Source organism: Phyllostomus discolor, chromosome 6 (assembly GCF_004126475.2).
Source record: "Phyllostomus discolor isolate MPI-MPIP mPhyDis1 chromosome 6, mPhyDis1.pri.v3, whole genome shotgun sequence".
Classification (NCBI taxonomy): domain Eukaryota; kingdom Metazoa; phylum Chordata; class Mammalia; order Chiroptera; family Phyllostomidae; genus Phyllostomus; species Phyllostomus discolor.
Genome location: NC_040908.2, coordinates 166,705,352 through 166,728,934, shown reverse-complemented (window position 1 = coordinate 166,728,934; position 23,583 = coordinate 166,705,352). Strand labels below are relative to the sequence as shown.

General features: G+C 57.9%; 3 protein-coding genes across 7 annotated transcripts in view; 1 reads left to right on the top strand and 2 right to left on the bottom strand.

The window, feature by feature from the left end:
- Nucleotides 1–6,214, top strand: part of PC (pyruvate carboxylase) — a 96,435-nt gene extending 90,221 nt beyond the window's left edge. For all 3 annotated transcript variants that reach the window (XM_028515145.2, XM_036029756.1, XM_036029755.1), the window contains exons 11-21: nucleotides 1,448–1,592; nucleotides 1,936–2,025; nucleotides 2,111–2,332; nucleotides 2,950–3,106; nucleotides 3,679–3,919; nucleotides 4,159–4,408; nucleotides 4,609–4,853; nucleotides 4,936–5,115; nucleotides 5,196–5,444; nucleotides 5,708–5,848; nucleotides 5,927–6,214. In XM_028515145.2, the coding sequence (XP_028370946.1) occupies nucleotides 1,448–1,592; nucleotides 1,936–2,025; nucleotides 2,111–2,332; nucleotides 2,950–3,106; nucleotides 3,679–3,919; nucleotides 4,159–4,408; nucleotides 4,609–4,853; nucleotides 4,936–5,115; nucleotides 5,196–5,444; nucleotides 5,708–5,848; nucleotides 5,927–6,175 (2,169 nt within the window). In that variant the 3' untranslated portion in view covers nucleotides 6,176–6,214. The remainder of the gene's footprint in view (nucleotides 1–1,447; nucleotides 1,593–1,935; nucleotides 2,026–2,110; nucleotides 2,333–2,949; nucleotides 3,107–3,678; nucleotides 3,920–4,158; nucleotides 4,409–4,608; nucleotides 4,854–4,935; nucleotides 5,116–5,195; nucleotides 5,445–5,707; nucleotides 5,849–5,926) is intronic.
- Nucleotides 6,215–8,213: 1,999 nt separating this feature from the next.
- Nucleotides 8,214–11,259, bottom strand: RCE1 (Ras converting CAAX endopeptidase 1). Of its 3 annotated transcripts, none has more exons than XM_028515774.2 (8): nucleotides 11,014–11,233; nucleotides 10,785–10,887; nucleotides 10,608–10,687; nucleotides 10,271–10,349; nucleotides 9,639–9,806; nucleotides 9,453–9,524; nucleotides 9,125–9,187; nucleotides 8,214–8,831 (listed from the first exon to the last, which is right to left on the bottom strand). In XM_028515774.2, the coding sequence occupies exons 3-8, from the start codon at nucleotides 10,665–10,667 to the stop codon at nucleotides 8,596–8,598; spliced, it is 678 nt and encodes a 225-aa protein (XP_028371575.1). In that variant the 5' UTR covers nucleotides 10,668–10,687; nucleotides 10,785–10,887; nucleotides 11,014–11,233; the 3' UTR covers nucleotides 8,214–8,595. The 3 variants fall into 3 exon arrangements, with proteins under 3 accessions (XP_028371575.1, XP_028371574.1, XP_035885646.1); XM_028515773.2 differs by having other exon boundaries at nucleotides 8,261–8,831; nucleotides 10,608–10,691; nucleotides 11,014–11,250; XM_036029753.1 differs by lacking the exon at nucleotides 9,125–9,187 and having other exon boundaries at nucleotides 8,261–8,831; nucleotides 10,608–10,691; nucleotides 11,014–11,259.
- An 81-nt stretch (nucleotides 11,260–11,340) lies between these two features.
- Nucleotides 11,341–23,583, bottom strand: part of C6H11orf80 (chromosome 6 C11orf80 homolog) — a 49,504-nt gene continuing 37,261 nt past the window's right edge. Inside the window, exons 12-15 of the mRNA XM_028515094.2 lie at nucleotides 23,283–23,381; nucleotides 12,971–13,049; nucleotides 11,574–11,761; nucleotides 11,341–11,487 (exon numbers count right to left, since the gene is read on the bottom strand). Coding sequence (XP_028370895.1) covers nucleotides 11,428–11,487; nucleotides 11,574–11,761; nucleotides 12,971–13,049; nucleotides 23,283–23,381 — 426 coding nt within the window. The 3' untranslated portion in view covers nucleotides 11,341–11,427. The remainder of the gene's footprint in view (nucleotides 11,488–11,573; nucleotides 11,762–12,970; nucleotides 13,050–23,282; nucleotides 23,382–23,583) is intronic.

Genomic DNA, 23,583 nt, shown 5'->3' with positions numbered 1-23,583 from the left:
CGTCACGTGCTGCCCCGGGCTGGGCGTTGGGGTACGCCAGGAACCAGATGAGCCTGGCCCCTGCCCACATGGAGCGTGCAGCACAGTGGGGGGCAGGGTCTACAAGAGAGCAACGAGGGTCCGACAGGGGCGCCTCTGAGGCTGCTCCTCGCCTCTCTGCAGTTGCAGGTTCTGTGGGTGCCTTAACTGGGGTGCGTCTACTCAAATGCCACGCCTCGGCCAGGTGAAACGTCCCCACCTCTCTAGGAGGGGCAGGGGCCAGTCTCGGGGGCTGACGGGCCAACTCGTCGTACAGGCGCGAGGCAGTGTCGGCTGGGCCCTCGTGCGCACCGGCCGCCTGTGGGATGCCGGTGCCCCCGGGTGACAGGAGACCTAGGCGCGCAGGGGGAGTCCCTCGGAGCAGCAGCGGTCCGGCACCCTCGCCGGAGCCGGAGCCTTTACTGAAGGTGCCGGCAGAGACCATGAATGGGCAGCCCCCGGGGATGCCCCCTCTGAAGTGACAGCCGGGGCTGCAGCCACGTGCTCACAGGCGCACACGCCGGACTCCCAGCCACACAGCCTCACGGTCGCAGGGCGTTGCACACGGTGCCGGCTCGCAGGCCCCCGCGCGGCTTCTGGGTGGGACTCGCCCTGTCCCAGCCCTGTTCCAGCGTCGCACCACTGCCCGCCTGTTGAATGAGCAGAGCCGAGGGCCCGTGTGCACAGCACACCAGGACGCAGGCACCTCGGACAGCACCCGGCCCTCCCAGGGCTCCCAGGCCTGGGACAGACGCAGCCGGGCAAAGAGGCTGAGGCCAAGGGCGGAGCTTCTGACAGCTGGTCCCTTGGAGGCCTGAGGCCCACTAGACAGGGGAGGGAGGGAGAGGGGGACAAAGAAGGCCTTGACCTCAAACTTCTAGGAAGAAGTCACCAGGCAGGTGCAAAAGTGTGACAGACCAAGGGGAGGTGGCATGGCCAGACACGGCCGTGCTAGAACTGCCTGGCTTCGCCAGTGACACGGGAGGAGGGCGTGGTGAGGGGGGCGGGCGTAGGTTTGGTCGCTGGGTGCACGGGCACCCGCCAGCGGGCGGAGGAGGGCGGGGCCGGGAAAGCTGGTTCTGGGCTGATGATGTGTGTGTGTTTGGGGGGGGGGGTCTATTGAGGGGAGGGGCCTCCTTCAAGACGCCTGGCTGGGCGGGCAGGAGGGTGGCCGCTCCATGCCGCAGCGCTGTGGCGGGTGTGGGGGCTTGTTTTCAGATCCGAGGAGGGAGGAAGTGGGCTCGGCCCCTTGACAGCGTAGGGGGCTCTGCAGAAGGCGCCCGTGGTGGGGAGACAGGGAAATGCCACTCCAGGGGAGCTCGGTGTCCTGGGGGACGTGGGGAGCCGTGCCGGCGCGGGTAGCGCCCTCAGCCTCTTCTGTCCGTCCGTGCCAAGTGGTGACCCCTTCCCCCCCATCTCTGTCCTGTAGACCAACATCCCCTTCCTGCAGAACGTGCTCAACAACCAGCAGTTCCTGTCGGGCACCGTGGACACCCAGTTCATTGACGAGAACCCGGAGCTGTTCCAGCTGCGGCCCGCGCAGAACCGGGCCCAGAAGCTGCTGCACTACCTTGGTCCGGCCCGACCCCGACCCCGGCCCCGCCCTCCTCTCCCCCTGCCCCGGCCCCTGCCCGGAGAGCTTCCTAGCCCCCTGCCCTCAATCTGGTCCTCCCCTTCACTTCGCCTGCCCACCCTCCTTGCCCCTGATCTTAAGAGACCCCCCTTTTTTATCCACGCGGCCTCAATAGGTCCCCACTGCCTGGACCCAGGAGGGCCTGGCTTTGGAGAGGACGGGGGCCAGCTGGAGCCCCGGGGATCCTGGAGGAATCCCCCCACCCCCAACCCCACCTACGCACACTCCTGCCCCCAGCTCAGACGCCGCCCAGGCTGCCCTGACCCACTGCCCTCTCCCTGCAGGACACGTCATGGTGAACGGCCCGACCACGCCGATCCCCGTCAAGGCCGACCCCAGCCCCTCGGACCCCATCGTCCCTGTGGTGCCCATAGGTAGGTGAGACCCACGGGGAGCCAGCTCCCGGGGAGACCGAGGGGCGCCCGCCTGTGGCGGGCGCTGACGCCTGGTCTGCCGCAGGCCCGCCCCCGCCCGGGCTCAGAGACACCCTGCTGCGGGAGGGGCCCGAGGGCTTCGCGCGGGCCGTGCGGAGCCACCAGGGGCTGCTGCTGATGGACACGACCTTCCGCGATGCCCACCAGTCGCTGCTGGCCACTCGCGTCCGGACCCACGACCTCAAAAAGATCTCCCCCTACGTTGCCCACAACTTCAGCAAGCTCTTCAGCATAGAGAACTGGGGAGGTAGGCTGGGGCGGGGGCAGGGGCTGGCAGGAACCGGGCACCCTGGTGTGGCCGGGGCAGCTGCAGGCGTGAACACGGAGGGCGCTGCTGGGAACTGAGTGAGGCGTAGCGTGTGTGTGTTCGGCACACGGTAACCGGTGCCCACTCTGGCCAGGCCTGCTGCCCGGCACGAGGTCCAAGCCCAGACCCAGGCCGCTCAGGGCACCCAGAGGGCCGACCTTAGTTCCGGCACTGAGAACCGGGCGGGGGCGATCAAAGGAAGCACACAGTGAGCCTGCACTGACTGCCCCGAGGTCACAGACAGCACACAGTGAGCCTGCACTGACTGCCCCGAGGTCACAGACAGCACACAGTGAGCCTGCACTGACTGCCCTGAGGTCACAGACAGCACACAGTGAGCCTGCACTGACTGCCCCGAGGTCACAGACAGCACACAGTGAGCCTGCACTGCCTGCCCCGAGGTCACAGACAGCACACAGTGAGCCTGCACTGCCTGCCCCGAGGTCACAGAGCAGAAAAGCCTGTGAGGTTTCGTGTGGGAACCTGAGGGGCCCTGCAGTGCGTGGCGGGGTCCCCGGGACACGCGGGGCTGACCTGGCCCCTTGGTCCCTGTGCAGGAGCCACGTTTGACGTCGCCATGCGCTTCCTGTACGAGTGCCCGTGGCGCCGCCTGCAGGAGCTCCGGGAGCTCATCCCCAACATCCCGTTCCAGATGCTGCTGCGGGGGGCGAACGCCGTGGGCTACACCAACTACCCCGACAACGTGGTCTTCAAGTGAGCCGGGGGCAGGCGGGCGGGACGGCGCTGGCACAGCCCCACAGGTGCCGGGCTGCCCTGCAGCGGCCTCTGCTCCCCAGGGGGCTCCACACCACGCCTGCCGGCAGCTGTGCCCACAGGGGCTGCTGTGCGGGAATGCCATGAAACACAGGATCAGTCATGGGACAGTGGAGGTCCTAAGAAGCGGGTAACTGGCCCCGGGCCACGTGGTGTACAGCTGGGGCTGGGGCCTAGCCTCAGGACTCCCTGCTCCGGGCTCCCCCCCTCTGCCTGATGTTCCTTTGCGGAGCGGAGAATCCCCGGCTGCTCCTGCTGCCCTGGGCACAACCGGTGTGGGCAGCTCGGCTCTGTGCCAGCTGCCTCAGGGGCAGCCCTGTACAGCCCAAGCTGCCCGGAGGAAGAGGCCTTGCCACACTGTGGTACCCACCCCTGTTCTGTGGGTACCTCGGCCCCAGCCAGGCCCGACCCTCAGACACATCCCTCAGGGGCCGCAGGAGGGCCAGGGGCCAGAGAAGGATGTGCAGAGTGAGTGGGATGCGGCTGACCCCCGGGCTCTCCTCCCCACACAGGTTCTGTGAGGTGGCCAAGGAGAATGGCATGGACGTCTTCCGGGTCTTTGACTCCCTCAACTACCTGCCCAATTTGCTGCTGGGCATGGAGGCCGTGGGCAGTGCCGGCGGGGTGGTGGAGGCCGCCATCTCGTACACGGGGGACGTGGCCGACCCCACGCGCACCAAGTACTCGCTGCAGTACTACATGGACTTGGCCGAAGAGCTGGTGCGAGCTGGCACCCACATCCTGTGTATCAAGGTGCCTGGGCCCAGCCCCGCTCCAGCAGTCCCCCCACACTCCCACCTCCCCTGCCTCCCTCGGTTCCCCCCGCCTCCCCCACCTCCCCTGCCTCCCTCGGTTCCCCCCGCCTCCCCCACCTCCCCTGCCTCCCTCAGTTCCCCCCGCCTCCCCCACCTCCCTCACCTCCCTCGGTTCCCCCCGCCTCCCCCACCACGCACAAACGCGCCCCCTCCTCACCATCTTTCCCCCTCCCCCAGGACATGGCGGGGCTGCTGAAGCCAGCGGCCTGCACCCTGCTGGTCAGCTCCCTCCGGGACCGCTTCCCCGACCTCCCGCTGCACATCCACACCCACGACACGTCGGGGGCCGGCGTGGCCGCCATGCTGGCTTGTGCTCAGGCGGGGGCCGACGTGGTGGACGTGGCATCCGACTCCATGTCCGGGATGACTTCGCAGCCCAGCATGGGGGCCCTGGTGGCCTGTACCCGAGGGACTCCCATGGACACAGGTAGGGGCAGCGGCGGCCCGGGGCCCTTCCCCTCTCGAAGCCACAGCCCCCACCAGGGCTGGACCCCAAATGCCCCTGCCCGGCCTTGCCCTCCGCCACCCCGGTCCAAGGCGGGAGCTGAGCTGGCCCTGGGGTCCCTGGAGGAGCAGCCGGGAGCTCAGCACTTTCCCGCCTCTCCCCTGCCTCTGGCCTCCCCGCAGGGGTGCCCCTGGAGCGCGTGTTTGACTACAGTGAGTACTGGGAGGGGGCCCGGGGGCTGTACGCAGCCTTTGACTGCACGGCCACCATGAAGTCTGGCAACTCGGACGTGTATGAGAACGAGATCCCAGGGGGCCAGTACACCAACCTGCACTTCCAGGCACACAGCATGGGGCTGGGCTCCAAGTTCAAGGAAGTCAAGAAGGCCTACGTGGAGGCCAATCAGATGCTAGGCGACCTCATCAAGGTGAGCCAAACCTTGTCCTCACCCATGCTTCTGGGCCTCCGTAAGGTGCCCGACACCCTAACCCAGAGGCCCACCTCCACAGGTGACACCCTCCTCCAAGATCGTGGGGGACCTGGCCCAGTTCATGGTGCAGAACAGGCTGAGCCGGGCGGAGGCCGAGGCCCGGGCGGAAGAGCTGTCCTTCCCCCGCTCTGTGGTGGAGTTCCTGCAGGGCTACATCGGCGTCCCCCACGGGGGGTTCCCCGAGCCCCTGCGCTCCAAGGTAAGGGAGGCCCAGCCCGGTGCGAGGTGGGCCCGGGGGCGAGAGTTGGGCCCGACCCTCTGCCGTGCCGTGCTCCCCAGGTGCTGAAGGACCTGCCAAGGATAGAGGGGCGGCCCGGGGCCTCCCTCCCCGCCCTGGACCTGCAAGCGCTGGAGAAGGAGCTGACGGAGCGGCACGGGGAGGACATGACCCCGGAGGACGTGCTCTCGGCGGCCATGTACCCTGAAGTCTTCGCGAACTTCAAGGACTTCACCGCCACCTTCGGCCCCGTGGAGAGCCTCAATACCCGCCTCTTCCTGCAGGGGCCCAAAATCGCAGACGAGTTCGAGGTCAGTGGCTCCGGCCCCTGTGTACACTCCCCGCCAGGGAACCCGCCCCCGCCCCCGAGGACCCCAGCACTCCCGAGTGCCAGGCCTGGCTGTCACCTGGCCTCCAGAGCCATGGGTGCGCAGAGTGCCCTTGGGAGGCCAGGAGTCTGGGCCTTGGTTAGGAAGGAGCCGAGGCCCGGCGGGGGGACTGGCCTGGGACCGCGTAAGGCGGCTGCTGCCCCGCACGTGCCCCTTCCGCTCCGAGCGCCCGCGTCCTCCTGCAGGTGGAGCTGGAGCGGGGCAAGACGCTGCACATCAAAGCCCTGGCTGTGAGCGACCTGAACTGGGCCGGCCAGAGGCAGGTCTTCTTCGAGCTCAACGGGCAGCTGCGGTCCATCCTGGTCAAGGACACTCAGGCCATGAAGGTACAGCCCCCGCCCCAGCTGGGGGGTGGGGACAGGCGGGGCCCGGTGTCTCACGCCCGCCCCCTCTGCCGTCCGCAGGAGATGCACTTCCACCCCAAGGCCCTGAAGGACGTGAAGGGCCAGATCGGGGCACCCATGCCCGGGAAGGTGATAGACATCAAGGTGGCCGCAGGGGACGAGGTGGCCAAAGGCCAGCCCCTGTGTGTGCTCAGCGCCATGAAGATGGAGACTGTGGTGACCTCGCCCATGAAGGGCACTGTCCGAAAGGTCCACGTGACCAGAGACATGACCCTGGAGGGTGACGACCTCATCCTGGAGATTGAGTGACGCGCCTGGCTCGCAGCCCGGCCGTCCCCACCCCCGGCCCTCTCCGGCGCTGTGCTGCCAGGGCCGGCCCGGCCAGCCAGTGCCCCGAGGGCAGCAGGGCCCGGCCCCGGAGCCCCTGCCCCGGCTGCTCACGGCACAGAGTGCTTGCAATGGCCGCGCCCCTCGCCAGCCGTCTGTCCTTCCCCTGCTGGTGGACAGGAGCTCGCATCTTCGTCTCTTGCCAAATGAGGGTCCTGTCGTTGCTGGGAACTACAGGGGGTGGCACAGGCGGGCCTCGGATCCAGAGCAGGTTTGGGGGGGTCCTACCTCTGGGGGTGGGGGGTGGGACAGTAAACCTAAGCCCCAGGTCCTGAGACCTTTTGTTCAATAAAACTGACTCCTGCACTTCACAGAGGATCCTCTGCAACCCACCCCCGTGCCCCTCCGAGGGGCACAGCGGCCCCTCTGCCTCCTCAGGCCAGCTGGGTCTTCCTCCTCGGAGGGGCGAGGAGAACAGTAGTGACCTTGATTTAAGCCACTAGGAGTACCTACTGTATACACACCCCAAATGGGATTAGCTAGCTAGTCATTACTGAGAGCTGGGAGGCATGGTGGGTGGGGTAAGGAGGGCTGTGCTAAGCACTTAACGCCTGTTAACGCAGGTAACCGACCTTCACCCATTTTAGGGACACAGATGGAGCCACAGGAAGGTCAAATACCTTGCCCAGGACCCCGCAGGGAGTAAGAGGCAGGAAGGGTCCAAACCTAGGTGGCCAGTGGATTTGCTTCCCCACCGCACTGCTTTTCTTTCTAAACCTGGGGCCAACCCCCCGCCCATTCTTTCAGGACTGGATGCAAGCAGGCACCAGCTCCGGGAGGCAGGCGAGACCCTCAGGAACCTCCGGGAGGGGGGGCTTCAGTGGGAGGTCAGCACTGGATGGAGAGTCCTAGGGTGTACCCTGCCCATCCCTCACAACCTGCTCCAAGGAGAACCCCATCCTGAGCCCGTGCCCGCCCCCACGGGACGAGACGGCCACCCTGCCTGCATCACTGCGCGGGGCGGGGAGGCGAGCGAGCGAGCGAGGGGGTGGCGGCCCCTGAGCACAGACGTGTGGCACAGCCTAGACACCAGGACCCCCGGGGGCCAGCCCAGCGCCCCGCCGGCCCATGCACTCAGGGTACCGCAAGTCAGCCTTTGGCCTGGGCCTGGGCCGCCGCCAAAGACCCTCCCCCGGGAAGGACTCCAAGATTCCAAAGACCCTCCGAACAGGCCCATGCCCACCCTCTCTGCCTCCCCAGCAGCTGCTGCACAGAACTTTCTGGCAAGGTAGGTGTGTGGCTGTCACGCACTGCCCTTTCAGATCCAGATGAACGCGGTTTAGTCACCGCCACCTGGGGCACCACGGGGAGTGACGGCACACCCGTCTCCGTTCCAAGTCCTCAGGCAGGGGGACGCGGAACACCCACCGCGATCCGGAATGGGGGCTGAAAACCCTTGTAAACAAGAGAAGAGCCGAGACCACCAGCGGGTTCTGAGAAAGAACCCAGAGGTCCAGTGCTGCTCCCGGGGCCACAGCCCTGTGCTGGGTCTCCGGGGACCAGACGAGCAGCACGCCGGCACGGGTCCGAGGTGGAGCAAGCCAGAGAAGCCTCTACCCCTGGGGGCTCGGAACTAGTCCTCCTGACACCATGGGTCTACTCCCTCCTGTGGACTGTGAGACCACTGGGCACTGGGAGACCCCGGTGGAGGCCCCACAGTGAGCCCTGCCCCCTCAGGGGACACAGGTGGGAGGCTCCGTCACAGGGGTCAGACTCCTGGGCTCCACTTCCTGACCCTGGCAGGTGGCCGCAGACGCTAGTAGAGTTGGGCCCACACCTGGCACCTGCAGCCCTAGGTCCACCTGGGCTAGGACGTGAGCCTGGCTCAGGAAGAAGGGAGCTACGAGACCCAGGGCAGCCAAAGACCCCCATGCTGACCCTCCCGGTCAGGGCACTGTCCTACCGGGCCCACTGCCAAGACCACAAACAGTCTAACTCCCAAAGGTCCAAGGCCAGGTTACCCAAGTTAAATCTCTTTAATATCCCAATACAAAGTCCTGATGCAAAAAGACAGTGAGAAAACCCTGGGAAGTTGGGGGGAGGGACCTGTAAATTCTACCCCCAGCAGCTTTTCCGGGGCCGAGGAGCTCAGAGCAGCAGCAGTCCACAGTGAGGAAGGGAGTGTGCGGCTCCTGGGGCCTGCTCCTCGCCCCTCGTTCGAGGGGCCGCACCTTTCTGCTCCTTTCTCTTGGTCCCTGGGATTCAACTAGCTCTGGCTTCAATCCCCTACAAAAATTCCTGAGATCTCGGGGCCCCAGCCAGCTCCCCCCCGGCAGGACCCCCTGACGGGGAGGGGCTGAGGAGCCCGTGCGAGTCCATGGGAGTGCGCGCAAGAGCACGGGTCAGGAGCACAGCGGAGCCTCTGAGTCCCCTGCCCGCTCCAGAAGCACGCACAGGGGAAGGCTGCCGTAGAGCTTGGGGTCCGTGAGGGGCTGGAGCAGCAGCAGGAAGAGTCCCACGCCTAGGGCGTAGCCTGCCAGCAGAGGCCGCCTCTGTGGGTGCTCCAGGGCTGCGCAGACGGCAGGAAAGCCCATGTAGTTGCAGAAGGAGTGGCAGAGAACCGGCCCGATCAGGTGTCCTGGGGAGGGGAGACAGAGTAGCTCGGGGGGCAGCCCCACCACTTCCTCCGGCCCAGCTGGGGCTAGCGACCCTCATCCCCGGAACAGGAGATCGACACCCCACCTGCCCACACGCCACGGCCTCTGCTTCCTTCTGCCGCTCAGACCTCACCAGGCCGAGGGCCCGGCTCAGCCTGTCTAGGACCGCGGCGAACATTTTCATTGCTCCTGGAACGAACAGTTCTCCCATTCTCCCACCCACTCCTGTGGGCCCCTGAGCCCTCAGGGCACCCGTGAGAGAAGGAGAACCAACCTGTGCGGATGAAGAGGAAAGCAGTGTAGGCACCGAAGACAGCTGTGTAGGAGAACTGGAACGCTGGAGACGGGGAGGCCACGAGTGACCACACCTGCATGCCCTTCCTGTCCCAGCGCTAGACACTCGTCAGCAGAGGCACCCCCTTCCCTCTGGGGGCAGTGGCGGCCTCCCCCAGCACCTGTGGCTGTCCTCTACGCCCCGCTCCCCGTGGTCAGCGGCCCCTTCGGAGCCACAGCCCCCTTCCCAGCTCTCCCTCCGGACTGGCTATCAGAGACGCCCTCACGCACCCCGGCCCAGACTGCCCCCGGCGCGCGCTCGGACTCACCTGCAGACAAGAAGATGCTCCCCACACTGCTCTGGCGGAAGCGAAGCTGCTCAAAAATGTGGTGAAAATGGGCTGAGGAGAGAGTGAAAGGCAGGCTGCATGGCTCCCAGCCCACTCTCACCCCGAGCCCCGTGCTCGGCCCTCGGGCTAGGAACACCTCAGCAGGCCCAAGCTGGACAGACTCACCAACTCCGAAGAAGAGCGGGCAGGTGAACACGGCAGGGCCCAGGCCCGTACACGGCGCCAACATGGGCAGCATGCAGGCCCGGAACACCAGCTCCTCTGTCAGGGGCGCGATCACTTGGTTCCGAAGCCAGCGCATGTCCGTGAGGCAGCGGGCCCAGGAGCGAGGGGCTAGGGAGGGGGTTCCAGACAGGCAGTAAGCGGCTAGCTATTGAACAGAGGCCCCGGGCGGGGCCCCTCCCACCACCCTTTCCTGCCCAAACTCAGGTTTTCATGCTCAGAGCACGCAAGGGTCCAGCTTTGTTCATCGGCATAAGATAATGCCTCAAGGGAACTGAATGGGAAGGCGTGAGTAGTTGAGGCAGGATACGTGGAAACATCAAATCTGCCCAAGACCAGCTCCGGCCTGGAGAGGCCAAGGGTTCGGGGAAGCAGGGCAAATGCTCTCTAGTCCACAACACGCCTGGGGGCCCTGGGGGGCCCTCAGACAGCAGGAGCCGACTCTGAGAGGACACCCGCTATCCGTTCCCATCTTACCGACGAATGAAACACAAAACCCCGCATGGCCCAGTCCCATCCTGACTCCCTGTCCTAGACTGTCTGCCCGCTTTTCCCCCTCAACCCTGAGGACTCACCCAAGACAACCTTCAACCCATCTGCCAGGTCACAGGGGCAGTCCATTGACAGCTGCATCAACGGGCCCAAAAAAAGGATCTGGAGACACAGAAACCGGAACAATCAAATGAAAGGCTTAAACTAGAATCCACAGCCTTTGCGCAGACAAAGCCTCGAGCTTCCCACTGTCAGCCAGGATTTCCCGCCCTGCATACCCGAGGGCTTGAGCCACCTCTCAGTTCCTGTCTCTCATCAGGCACAAACTGGACTCAACCAGGATAAGGGAAAAAAAAGGTCACAGCAAGGAGTGCCGTGCCAGGCACAAAGCACAGAGGGGGAAGGTAAAGGAGGACTCACCATGGTCAGCAGCAGGGGCAGCAGTGCTGCTGGGAAAAAGCCCTCCAGCCTGAAGCCCATCAGGGTGAGCAGGGATGTGCCTGGCTGAGCCACAGAAAAGGGGGCATCAGTCTTGTTCCCTCCGCAAAGACCCCTGAGATCTCTCCCCTGTCGCCCTCTGCCCCGCCTCCTTCGCACCTGGATGCCTGTGAGTTCTCTCCAGAGTAGCACGCAGAGGGGCGACAGACTGGACACCACCAGGACACTGGTGAAGCGCCGCTTGATGACGGCAGGGTGGTCCCTAGGGAGGGGGTATTAAGTTCAGGGGGTCCACGGTCCCCTCCTGACAGCTCGGCCCCGCCCTCGGCTCGCCCGCAGCCCCGCCTCCCGGAGGCGCAGGTTCCGGCCGCGCGCGCAGCCCCCGCACCTGGGCAGCTCGCTCTTCCAGACATAGAGGCTGCCCACGTAGGAGCAGGCGAGGCTGAGACAGGAGAACACCGACACCCAGCAGCACAGCCCGGGGCCCGGACCTCCCAGAGCCGCCGTCTCGGGTTGCCGCTCCGGTCGCGACACCGACAGCAGACGCAACCCGTCCCCGCCCAGCGCCGCCATCGCGCCCGGACCCGCGGCGCGCACCAGTGACGCAATCCTGCCGCCTCTTTGCCCTCGCCCGCGGGGGCGCTCTGGTGACGTCATGTTTCGGCGCCGCCGGGGAGGGGCCGGCGCTGCCCACCACACTGAAATAGACCCTGCGCGAATGGAGCTAGTTTATTGAACAACAGACTACACGTGGCTTCGGCCTCCGCCCGGCTGGTGTGGACGCCTGGGGAGCGGGCTCGGCTCAGGTGCCGGGACTCAGCCACTCCGAAAGGTTGGAGACCTCCTGCAGCCACAGCGCGTCCTGCGAGAGGAAAGGGGGCCCGACGTGAGGACGCCTCGGCGACGGCCGGGTCCCTGCCCTCCCCTGCGCAGCCCTCGCCTGGTCACCTCCGGGCCGCCCCCGGGGCCCGCCCTGCTTCCTCCGGGAGTCAGGGAGGCCGCGGGGGCCTCTGCGCTGCGCAGGGCAGCCTCCGACGGGCTCGGGCCCCTGGCAGAGTGGAAAGCCCGCGTTCCCTCCACGACCTGGCGGTGGCTGCCCTTCTTGAGCCTCTTGCTTTCTGCTTGTCCGCTGGCCCCTAGGAGAAAACAAGCGTACTCGTCCCGCGGCCCGGGGCTAGAAAAGACCCTGGGGGAGACACGGGAGAAAGGCAGGAGCTGGGGCCCGGCTCTGTCGGCTCTCCCACCGCAGAACCCTCATTAGGTCTCGTCCAGATCAAAGGCCGACGGCTCTGGGCTGCAGGTTCAGGCCGGGGCCGCAGAGTGGCATCAGGGTCTCTCCATCCCACCTAAACCCGGGAAGGGGCAACCGGGATCGTACCAAGCCCTCACTTGGGGCGCGCACCCACTCGGTGCCGGTTCGTCCCTCCCGGCCAAGCTCGGATCCCCCGCCCGAAAGCGGCTTCGCCTCTCTCCCATTGCTGCTCACGCCGCATGGGGCAGTGCCTACGCGTGCCTTCCTATTAACTGACTCTCGAATCTAAAGCTCTGTTTTGTCCACAGTGCACCCCCGCTAGTCTGGCCGTTTAGAGACAGTCTAGAGCCAGGCTGCCTGGGTGTGGGTTCTGGCTCTGCCGTTTACTAGCTGTGTGACCTCCAGTAAGTTTGACATCTGTGGGCCTCAGTTTCCTTGTCTGTAAAATGAGAAAACACTACCTATACCTCATACTGTTATTTTCAGAATTAAGAGCATTAATACATTTTTTAAAGTTCAGAATAGTGCCTGGCACCTGTACCACGCAGCTTCAGGCACCAGTGCCTGTGGTTATTTCCAGCCATACACACTAGACTGCCTTGCCACTGCTGGCCCGGATTGGGGGTGGGGCGAGGAAAGACTTAAGTATAATCGCCAGCACACGACACACGCTGACACCTCCTCATAACACATCAAGGTCGAGGTGGCGTCCGCACCCCGGAACAACCTCCAGAAGCAGCCTCCAGAGCCCCAGATTAGCCACCAGAACTAGGGAGACCTGTGGTGTCAACACTAACAAGAAAAGACAGGAAGGAACAAATTGGATTCAGGGTCCCATTCCCGGCATGCACATCTACCCATAACTGCACAGCCTAGATTTTTCTAGTCCTATCACACCAGCATTTTTTGGGGGGGGAGAGGGGTACCTCCTGCTGCCCCAGAACACCCACAGGGGCAGGGAGAGCCAACTACATTCCAGAAGGACCCTGTTGCAGTTGGAAAGCCTTGACGTCATGTTTGTTTGTTTGTTTGTTTGTTTGTTTTTTACTTCCCAGCTTCGACCCAGAGCTCACCTGAAGAGCTGAAACCTTACCTACGAGGAGCTCCAGGCTGCTGTCTTCACGCGCATCCTCTGTTCTGTCCTCTCTGTCATTTTTCTCTGGGAGCAGTTGCTTAAAAAATGAGATGTTAGTTAGTCCTAAGTTAGTTCTGCAGGAGCAGGAATGAATCCCAGGGAGATGGATGTGCCTGGCGGTTCGGCTCACCTCGCGGGGCTGTCCACCCGCACCGCCGCCCCCCACCCCCTTCTTCCCGGCTCTTTTGAATCATTCTGCACAGCTGCCTGCCTTCCAGGCTGGCTTCTGCTAGAGCCTGCGGCTCACTCCAGCATGGCCTTCCTTCTCTGAGCCCTGCTCACTCACCTGCTGTCCGCCCCACCCCTCAGGCTCTGGGCACGCGCACTGCACGCCCCTGTGGACGTCCGTTTTGTTCTTGTCATAGAGTCCTTGGAAGGGAGGGTTCATCGTGCCTGTATCTCTTTACATCTAGCGAGTTCCTCCCGTGGGGTGAATGTTCAGCAAACAACTGACCACAGGGCCCGTTCTGTGGTCCTCACTAGCCTTTCAAGGTCCTGCCACACTCGGTTCCACTTGGACAGAGAAACAAAGGTACTAAGACCAGAACCCCATCCTCCCAGCTCCTTGTGTTCAAGAATACAGGCGTATGAAAATACATATCCTCTTCATCAATGTTAAAGACTTTTGTGCTTCAAAGGACACTATAAAAAAAGTGCAAAGTCAACACAACAGAAAAAAGTACTTGCACATCATATGTGATAAGGGACTTGTATCCAGAATAAAGAACTCTTATAACTCAACCATAAAATAACAAATAATCTAGTTAAAACTGGGTTGACAAATTGGGGTTGAATAGACATTTCTCCAAAGATACAAATGCCTGACATGCACATGACAGATGACCAACATTATTAGAGAAACTTACCACCCGCTGTGACGGCAACAATCGTAGACAAAAATGAGTGTCAGTGAGGGCACGGGGAAACGAACATTTGCAGAGTATTGGAAAGTAAAATGGTGCAAACAGTTTGGAAGTTCCTCAACAAGTTAAATGCCGAGTTACCTACCATGTGACCAACCCAGCAATTCTACCCCTAGATACATACCCGAGAGAATTACAGACCTGCCCCCACAAAAAGTTCACAGCGGCATTATTCGTAATGGTCAAAAAGTGCAACCACCACACACGCCCACCGACTGATGGATGGAGAAAGCGAATGTGGCGGTACTTGTCCCTGGTTCCCTCTGTGTGGTTTCAGCTCCCCACAGTCCGAAAATGTGCATGGAAAATTCCAGAAGTAAGCAATTCACAAGTTTGAAATTGCGCACCATTCCGAGTGGCGTGATTACGTCTCACGCCGTCCCACTCCGTCCCACTCGGGACATGGACCCCCCTTTGCCCGGCACCTCCATACTGTGTACGTGACCAGCTGCTCAGTCACTCAGCAGCGGCCTAGGTTATCGGGTTCACTGTCACCGTACCACAGCGCTTGTGTTCCAGTAACCCTTATTTTACCTAACAGGCTAATTCATTTAAGCGGAAAGGTATGCAAGCTCGGGGACAAATATGTATAGGGTTTGGTGCTAGTCCTGGTTTCAGGCACCCACTGGGGGTTCTGGAATATTTCCCCTGTGGATAGGGGCCGCCTACTGTGTATACGGCATATAGTGAGGTATTAGCCAGCCATGACGAGAAACGAAGTGCTGTTACCTGTTATGGATGAGCCTTAAGAACACTACGCTAAGTGAAAGAGGCCAGACACAAAGGCCACCCACTGTGTGGTTCCACACACATAAAACGCCCAGCCTGGCGAGTCCGGAGGCATGGAAGGCAGACTCGTGGTTGCGGGGAGTGGGAGGCAGAGTGGGGACTGACTGCAAATTAGGCACGGGGGTTCTTTTTGCCACGGCGGAGATGTTCTTGAATTTAGAGTAAATGTACTTTAAAACCACTGAATTGCACAACTTAAAATGGTAAATTCTGTGGTGCATGCCATAACTGAATAACAGCAAATGTTCTACCATATATTGTTTACTGAAGTAAGTTACAGTTTCTAAGTAATTACATCCCAAGGAACATTGAAGGGGTAGAAAGACAGCCCTAAAGGAGTGAAAAAAGAAAAAATTTCCAAACGCCTTTTTTTTCTTCTTTGAGAGGAAGCTTGTCCTTTTACTTTACTCCAGCCTGGAAAATCCCACGTAACAGACACCCCCCATCTTGATATTGGGCTCAGGAGGAAACACCCACACTCAGAGAGGGAGCTCCGCGCCCCAGGGAGCCCGGCGCACCCCTCACCGCCAGGCCCCCGAGGGGGACAGACCACGTACCCTGAGGGTGCCCCTCCTTGGATGTCACGCTCCATAAGACATTCAGTTCTGGTCTCCCCTCCACGGCCACCCCGGGAATAACCATGTTTTTCCTTAGAAAGCTGCCCCCCTGCTTTCTGTTATTGCTCCTGCTTCTGCTGGGTTTAGGTTTCCAGTCCGTACGTACACCGGCGACAAGAAAGCCTGCAGTACTATCTCGTCTGCTGCTTCACGGCCCACGGTCCACCGTCCCAGCGCCCAGCCGCAACCTTTCCCTGCATGTATTCTGTAAAGCTCTAAAACAGTTCTCTCATTTCTTCCGTTCTCCATAAGCTATTAGCAGCCACAGGTGGTGCTATTCCATGTCACTCCCGAGGTCAGCTGTTCCATTTCACCGGTTTAGAGATGGCAACCGAGGGACGGGTTGGTCCAGAGGTAAAAGAATTTAACAAAGTCATCCCTGATCTTGTAACTTCCAGCTGAAGCCACTGGGTGTCACCCTTGTGCCACTAACAAGTTACCACTAACGGCCATTGTCAGAGGGAAACGGGTCGTGATCTCGAGTGGAGAAGCATGGGTTCTGCTCCACGCCTCTGATGACTCCCCTTCCCTGGGCTTGTGACCCATCCTCCGCGGTAACTGTCTCCGGGCTTCAGAGCCAGGAGACTCAGCACAAATCCTAGCCTTGCCACTTATTGGCTGCGATTCTGGGCAAACCAGAGAAGTTCTCTATCCAGTTTCTTCATCCACAGAACTGAAAAACTACAGCATACCTCACAGCATCTTTGTGGAGATTGAAGTGGAAGTCTTGGCACAATTAGTGAACCTTGGGTTTACCAGCCCACTGCCAAGTAACCTGGGCTATGAACAGCCCTGAGGCTGCGTCATCACTATAGCAACAGAACGGGGCAACATCGGTCAGATCCTTTCCTTTTGAGATCTCACTAGGATGGCGGGCGGAGAGGCCCAAGCAAAAGGGCATCACAGCCTGAAACACTTCTAGATCCTGCCCACAGGCCCCAGGTCCTATGGGAACGGCACACACATGGGAACCTATCCCTAGAAATGTGAAGACGTGGATGGCTATGGTGAATTGAACAGTGACTCACCAAGAAATATCTCCAAGTCAACTCCCAGAGCCTGTGGGCATGACCTTGTTTAGAGAGGAGGTCTTTGCAGATGTAATTAAGAACCTCAAGATAAGACCATCTTGAGGTCAGAGTGGGCCCTGAGTCCTACAACAGGTGGCGTTGCTGCAGAGAACAGCGGAGGTGAATTTGAGAGACAGAGGGAGCAGGGCATGTGAAGACGGGGGCCGAGAACTGGAGCAGCCGGAGCCCACAGAAGCGAGACGGAGTCAAGAGGCGTTCTCCTCCCCCAGAGCCTTGGTAGGGAGCACGGCCCCGCTCACACCCTGATTTCAGACCCCTGGACTCCGGGACTGAGACAATAAATTTCTGTTGTTTTTAAGCCACCGAGTTGATGGCACTTTGTTCCAGCATCCATGGGACACGGACACAATGGGCATTTGTTGTTATCTGCTCAAGTTGTGGGCAGCGGCTTCCTGAGGCGGGCAGGAACCAGCAGGAGCGCTCACACAGCCCTGGCAGAAGGTGCAGCAAGGGAGCATCTGCAGGGCCTCCCCTGCTGTCTCCTGCCTCCCCAGCTACGGAGTGGCGGAGCGGCGGAGCAGCAGGCGGGAAGTGGACGAGATGCTGCCACCCTGGTGAGCCGGGGCACTTCCGCCTGCCCTTCCGAGAGGGCAAGCAGAAGTGGGAGAGGGAGAGGACAGAGGTGCTAACGGTCCTGCTGTTCTCTTCGAAACAGTGCCTGTCGTTTTCATAACAAGTGTGAGATGTAACTTGCACATAAACAATAAACCATACGTATACAAGATGTATAGTTTGGTGTTTTGACAAATGTACATACTTGTGAAACCTCCACCACAATCAAGCTGGCGAACATGCCCATCTCCCTCAGAAGTTTCCTCTGCCCTTAAAAGGGGCACCCATGCCCCCCCACACCTTCCAGCAACCCCTGTCCTGTAACTGTTGCTTAGTTGGCATTTTATACAATTTTATGTGAATGCCATCATAGTGTGTACTCTTGCATTTCCGGGTGTTTAGAAAACGCAGTGTGGCTGCGTAGAGACCGATCCAGCTAGTTTGTGTTCCAAGGGCCCACGCCCTCGCTGCTGAGCAGCAGGCCCCTGAATGGCTATGCCACACCTGTCTGCTCGTTTGCCTGCTGACTCGGGCGTGCTTCCAGGTTTGGGCTGTTACAAATACTGGCGGCGATGCCGTGAACATTAGTGTAAAAGTTTTGTGTGGACATATGCTTTCATTTCTCTTGGGCAAATACCTAGGAGAATGAATGGTTGGGTTGTATGATGAGTGTCCACTGAACTTTTTAAGAAACTGCCCAACAGCTCTCCAGGGGGGCTGCGCCGTGTCCCCGCCCACAGAGAAGGCGCACGCGGCCCAGCTCCTCCACGTCCTCGCCAGCGCCGGGTGCGGTCTGCGTGCTCACTCCAAGCAGGTGTACAGTGGTAGCTTCTTGTGGCTTTGCTTTGCATTTTCCTTAATGGCTAATGATGCTGAGCATCTTTCTTATATGTGCATTTGCTGTCTTTGTTTCTTCTTTTGTGAAATGTGTTCAAATCTTTTGCCCATTTAAAATCGGGATTGTTTTCTTACTGAGATTTTAGAATTTGTAAATATTTTGAATATTTACATGCAGTAATTTCTTTAATAGACACAGTGCTGCCAGGTATGCCCAGCTATTCCTCCCTGAGTGAACTTGGATCAGTTGTCTTTCAAGGAATTTGTCCATTTCATCTAAGGTATCAGATTTACATCAGTAACGCTGTTCGTGACGCCCCTGAGAATACTTTGAACCTCTCATGCCACTTCCCTAAGTTCCGGTGGCGACAACTGGTGCCTTCCCTCTTCTTATCCTGACTGGTCTGGCTCGGGGTTTATCAATCTTCTCAATGAACAGCTTCTAAGTTTTATTGATTTTTCTCTATCATTTCTCCGTTTTCTATTTTTACTGACTTCCACTCAGATCTTTATTTCATTTCTTTCACCTTGTGTTCAATTTGCTCTTCTCGTTCTCGTTTGAGTTGGATGCTGAGGTCATCGATTTGAGATTTTTCTTTTCTGACAAAGACATTTTCCACTCTGAGTGCTGCATTAGCTCCATCTCGCACACTTTAATTTGCATTTTTATTTTAATGAAACTCAAGTATGTTCTACTTTCCTTTTTGATTTTATGTTGGACCCATGGATAAGTGTATCATTTAGCTTCGAAATATTTGGAATTTTCTAGGTGTCTTTTTGCTACTGATTTCAATTCTATTGTGTTCAAAAGATATTTTATGACTTGGATTCTTAAAAAATTAGTGAGATAGATTTACCGGATCAGAGTATGGTCTGCTTTGCTAAGGGTCCCTTGTGCACTTAAAAAACAGATGTATACTCTGCTGTGGCTGGGCAGAATGCTTTATAAATAGCAGGTCAAGTTAATTCATAATGTTAATTAAAAACTATAGATGTACTAACTTTCTGTCTACTTGTTCTGTCAAGAGGGATATGTTGAAATCTCCAAACACAATTGTGGATTTATCTGTTTCTCCTTACAGTTCTATCAGTTTTGCTTCATGTATCTGAACGCTCTCTAAAAAGTTTCACGGACGTGCAGGACTACTGCCCTCACTGTATTTACCCATTGCATGTGCGCTCATCGTCACAGAACGACCCTCGTACCCCTGCAAACATTCTCGGCTCTGGAAGCCCCTTTGCCCGGCGTTACTCCAGCCTCTCCAAGGCTCCTTCTCTTCATCTCTTCAGTGTAAGCACGGAATGCCCTTTCCCAGCCTTTTACTTTTAATCTCTTTCTGTCTTTATACTTAAAGTGGGATGCTAGTAGGCAGCACAGAGTTAGCTCTTGCTTCTTTATTCAACCTGATGATTTCTGCCTTTAATTGGGTTTAGACCATTTACATTTAATATGATAATTGATATGGCTGGATTTAAATATATCATCTTGCTCATTGTTTTTTATGTCTAATTTGTTCTTTGTTCCCTTTTTTCATCTTTTTTCTGTCTTATTCTTTTATTATTTTTAGAATATATTTTATTGAGCTGCCTGCCCTGGCCGGGTAGCTCCACAGGTTAGAGCGTTGTCCCGATACGCCAAGGTTGTGGGTCAATCCCTCATCAGGAAACATACAGGAATCAACCAATGAGTACATGAAGAAGCAGAACAACAGATCCATGCTTCCCTCTCTCTCCCTTCCTCTCTCTGTCTAAAAGTCAATAAAACAAAATAACTTTTAAAATATATATTTTATTGATTATGCTATTACAGTTGTCCCATTTTCCCCCCTTCACTCCCCTCCACCCTGCACACCCCCTCCCACCCACATTCCCCCACTTTAGTTCATGTCTGTGTGTCATACATATAAGCTCTTTGGCTTCTACACTTCCCATACTATTCTTACCCTCCCCCTGTCTATTTTCTACCGACCACCTATGCTACTTATTCTCTGTACCCTTTCCCCCCTCTCTCCACCAACTCCCCTGCTGATAACCCTCCATGTGATCTCCTTTCCTGTGGTTCTGTTCCTGTTCTAGTTGTTTGCTTAATTTGTTTTTGTTTTAGGTGTGGTTGTTAGTAACTGTGAGTTTGTTGTCATTTTACTGTTCATATTTTTTATCTTCTTTTTCTTAGGTAAGTTCCTTTAACATTTCATATAATAAAGGCTTGGTGATGATGAACTCCTTTAACTTGACCTTATCTGGGAAGCACTTTATCTGCCCTCCCAGATAAATGCATCTAAATAATAGCTTTGCTGGATAGAGTCATCTTGGATGCAGGTCCTTGCCTTTCATGACTTGGAATACTCCTTTCCAGCCCCTTCTTGCTGCAAGCTTTCTTCTGAGAAATCAGCTGACAGTCTCATGGGAACTCTTTTGTAGGTAACTGTCTCCTTTTCTCTTGTTGCTTCTAAGATTCTCTCCTTATCTTTAATCTTGGGTAATGTAATTATGATGTGCCTTGGTGTATTCCTCCTTGGGTCCAACTTCTTTGGGACTCTCTGAGCTTCCTAGACTTCCTGGAAGTCTATTTCCTTTGCCAGACTGGGGAAGTTCTCCCTCATTATTTGTTCAAATAAGTTTTCAATTTCTTGCTCTTCCTCTTCCCTTCTGGCACCCCTATAATTCGGATGTTGGAACGTTTAAAGATGTCCTGGAGGTTCCTAAGCCTCTCCTCATTTTTCTGAATTCTTGTTTCTTCATTCTGTTCTGGTTGAATGTTTCTTTCTTCCTTCTGGTCCACACTGTTGATTTGAGTCCCAGTTTCCTTCCCATCACTGTTGGTTCTGTGTACATTGTCCTTTATTTCACTTAGCATAGCCTTCACTTTTTCATCCAATTTGTGACCATATTCAACCAGTTCTGTGAGCGTCCTGATTACCCGTGTTTTGAACTATGCATCTGATCAGTTGGCTATCTCTTTGTCGCTTAGCTGTATTTTTTCTGGAAGTTTGATCTGTTATTTCATTTGGGCCATTGTTTTTGTCTCGGTGTACCCGTTATGTAGTAGGGGGCAGAGCCTTGGTGGTCACCAGGGCGGGGCAACCCATGTCACTGTGTTGAAATGCTGCATGTGGGGGAGGGGTCTAGAGGGAGTAGTGTAACTTGCTCCACTCTCTGCTGGTTTTCAGTCACTCCCCCCACTACTCACAAGCAAATTGGGCCCTTCTGGGGCTGATTCCCAGGTGTGTGGTTTGTGCACGTCCTGGGGCCCTGTGGGTCTCTCCAGCGCACTCTCCTGTGAGGCTGAGGGAGTTTCTCCCGCTGCTGCTGCAACCCCCACAGGTGTTTTCAGTCAGAGGATTGAGGCTTTATTTTGCTGCACTGGAGCCCTGGGTTGTATGGTGTCTCGCTCCCCAGTTGTTCCTCTCAGTTTATCCATACACAAATGTGGGGCCGCCCAGTCCACAATCTGCCACTTCACCAGGTCCTCCGGCTGATGCCTTGCCACAAGTCCTCTCTGCCTGGCTGCCATCTCCGCCCCACCTACCAGTCTGGGTGTTTCTTCTTTAACTCCTTGGTTGTCGGACTTCCATACAGTTCAATATTCTGTCAGTTCTGGTTGTTTTTTGTTTTCAAAATTTTTGCTGTCCTTCTTTTGGTTGTTTGAGGAGGCACAGTGTGTCTACCTATGCCTCCATCTTGGCTGGAAGTTCCCTTATTCTATTTTTTAAAAAACAATATTTTAGTCCTGGCTGGCGTAGCTCAGTGGATTGAGCGCGGGCTGTGAACCAAAGTGTCTCAGGTTCGACTCCCAGTCAGGGTACACGCCTGGGTTGCAGGCCATGGCCCCCAGCAACCGCACATTGATGTTTCTCTCTCTCTCTCTTTCTCCCTCCCTTCCCTCTCTAAAAATAAATAAATAAAATCTTTTTTAAAAAAGACAGTATTTTAGAGCGGTTTTAAGTTCATAGCAAACCGAGCAGAAGGTACAGAGATTCCCCATGTGCCTGCTCCCCGGACACACACCCGCCCTTTCCCGTGATCATCGCCCCCACCAGAGCGGCGCCTCTGTTCCAGGTGATGACCCTGCACTGACACCTCATCACCAAAGTCCACAGCTGACCTCAGGGCTCAGCCTCGGTGTCCACCCTCCGTGAGTCTGGACAGACGTGTGAGGGCACACGTGCACCGCCACAGTATCGCACAGAACACCTTCGATGCCCGAGAGGCCCTCTGTGCTCCACGTACTCATTCCTCCCGCCCCTCCCACCCCTGGCAACCACTGACCTTTCTGTGTCTGCATAGTCCTGCCTTTCCTCTCTGTGTGAGCTCTTCATATCTTCCCCTCTAATCCTTCTGGACAGTTCGTTACCCAGAGAGTTTCTTCACATGAATGAGCTGATCAGTACTCAACCTAACGCCAGAGGAGGGGGCCTCTGCAGGTCTCTGGAATTCTCTCCGTTCTGTGGCCTCCGCCCTGAGAACACCGCTGCTCTGGCTCCTTGCACCCCCAGCTCTGTCCTCTCAACTCAGGGAGCCCGCTGGACGCCCCCTGGACCCCGCCCCCGTCCCATGGCCACGTCCCTCGTCCAGGCAGTGTGCTAGGGCACGCCTAGGGATCGCTGCACCTGTCTCCCATTGCTCAGGAATGACGAGCCCACTCACCGTTTGACACCCAGGACCCCGAGCACCATGGTTCCAGCTGTGTCCAGAGTTTGTTCAGGCGGGAAGGTAAATTCGGCCCCTGTTACTCCATTATGGCCAGAAACCGCCGTATAATAATTTCACCCTTAATCTTTTTTATTTACTCATCTTATACTTTAGTTCCGGAAAATTCGATCCTACTGATCAGGGCCAAGAGAGTCAGAAAAATGGGCCTGAGCGGGAACACCGCTACCAGCTACACCCGGAGCCGAGATACAGGCTTTCCCAGCCACAACGTCTCTCCACTGTTAGAGGGGCCTGTCACGAAGCCAGGTGAAGCTACTTGACCTTCTTGAGGGTGGAGACCCCAATGCGACTCTGTCTCCAGCACCCAAAAAGGCGAATAGATAGAAGTATGGGTCTGATGAGGCAAAACTGAACATGAGAATTCTATCACATCATCACCATTAGAAGAACAGCTGTGTGCTTAGCAGTCTGCATACACACAATCAGTTTAGGTATGTCTCAGAACACTGACAGACAAACTGGGGCTAAGGGAGGTTAACTAGCTTCCGTAGCAACACCACGCAGCTGGTTAGCAGCAGCAATGGAAACCAAGCAACGTCCAACAGCGGTCCCGTCTCTGTGTAACACCACGTGCCGTAAAGTTTCTCTGAGCCACGGGCTTCCCCGCCGAGGCGCTGACCGGAGACGGCGCGGCCCACAGCACCGGCACCTCCCCACCCAGTCTTCAGGGCTCCCGTACGTCAGCATGAAGCATCTCCGCCGAGTGCTTTTACAATTTACTTTACAAAATGTTTTACTTTACAGTTACCTGCTTCACCTCACAGGAGCCGTGGCGAGGAACTCGGTGCTGAGTGATCGCGTGGAAGGCTCTGTGCAGCTCGGTCCCGAGCTCCCGTGTGTCAGCCACCTAAAACGGGCGGAGAGAGAGGGTGCGGAGTGCCGGCGCCGGCAGCCAGAGGAGACGGGCCCGCAGGGGGTGGTACAGCGAAGGGGGACGCAACACACGCGAGGGCAAACCACTGACGCCACTCAGGGCCCGTCAGGGGTATCTGCCCGTTCCTGTGGGCGCAGCAGGAGGAGGAGGAGTGGAAAGGAGGCCTGAGAGACCT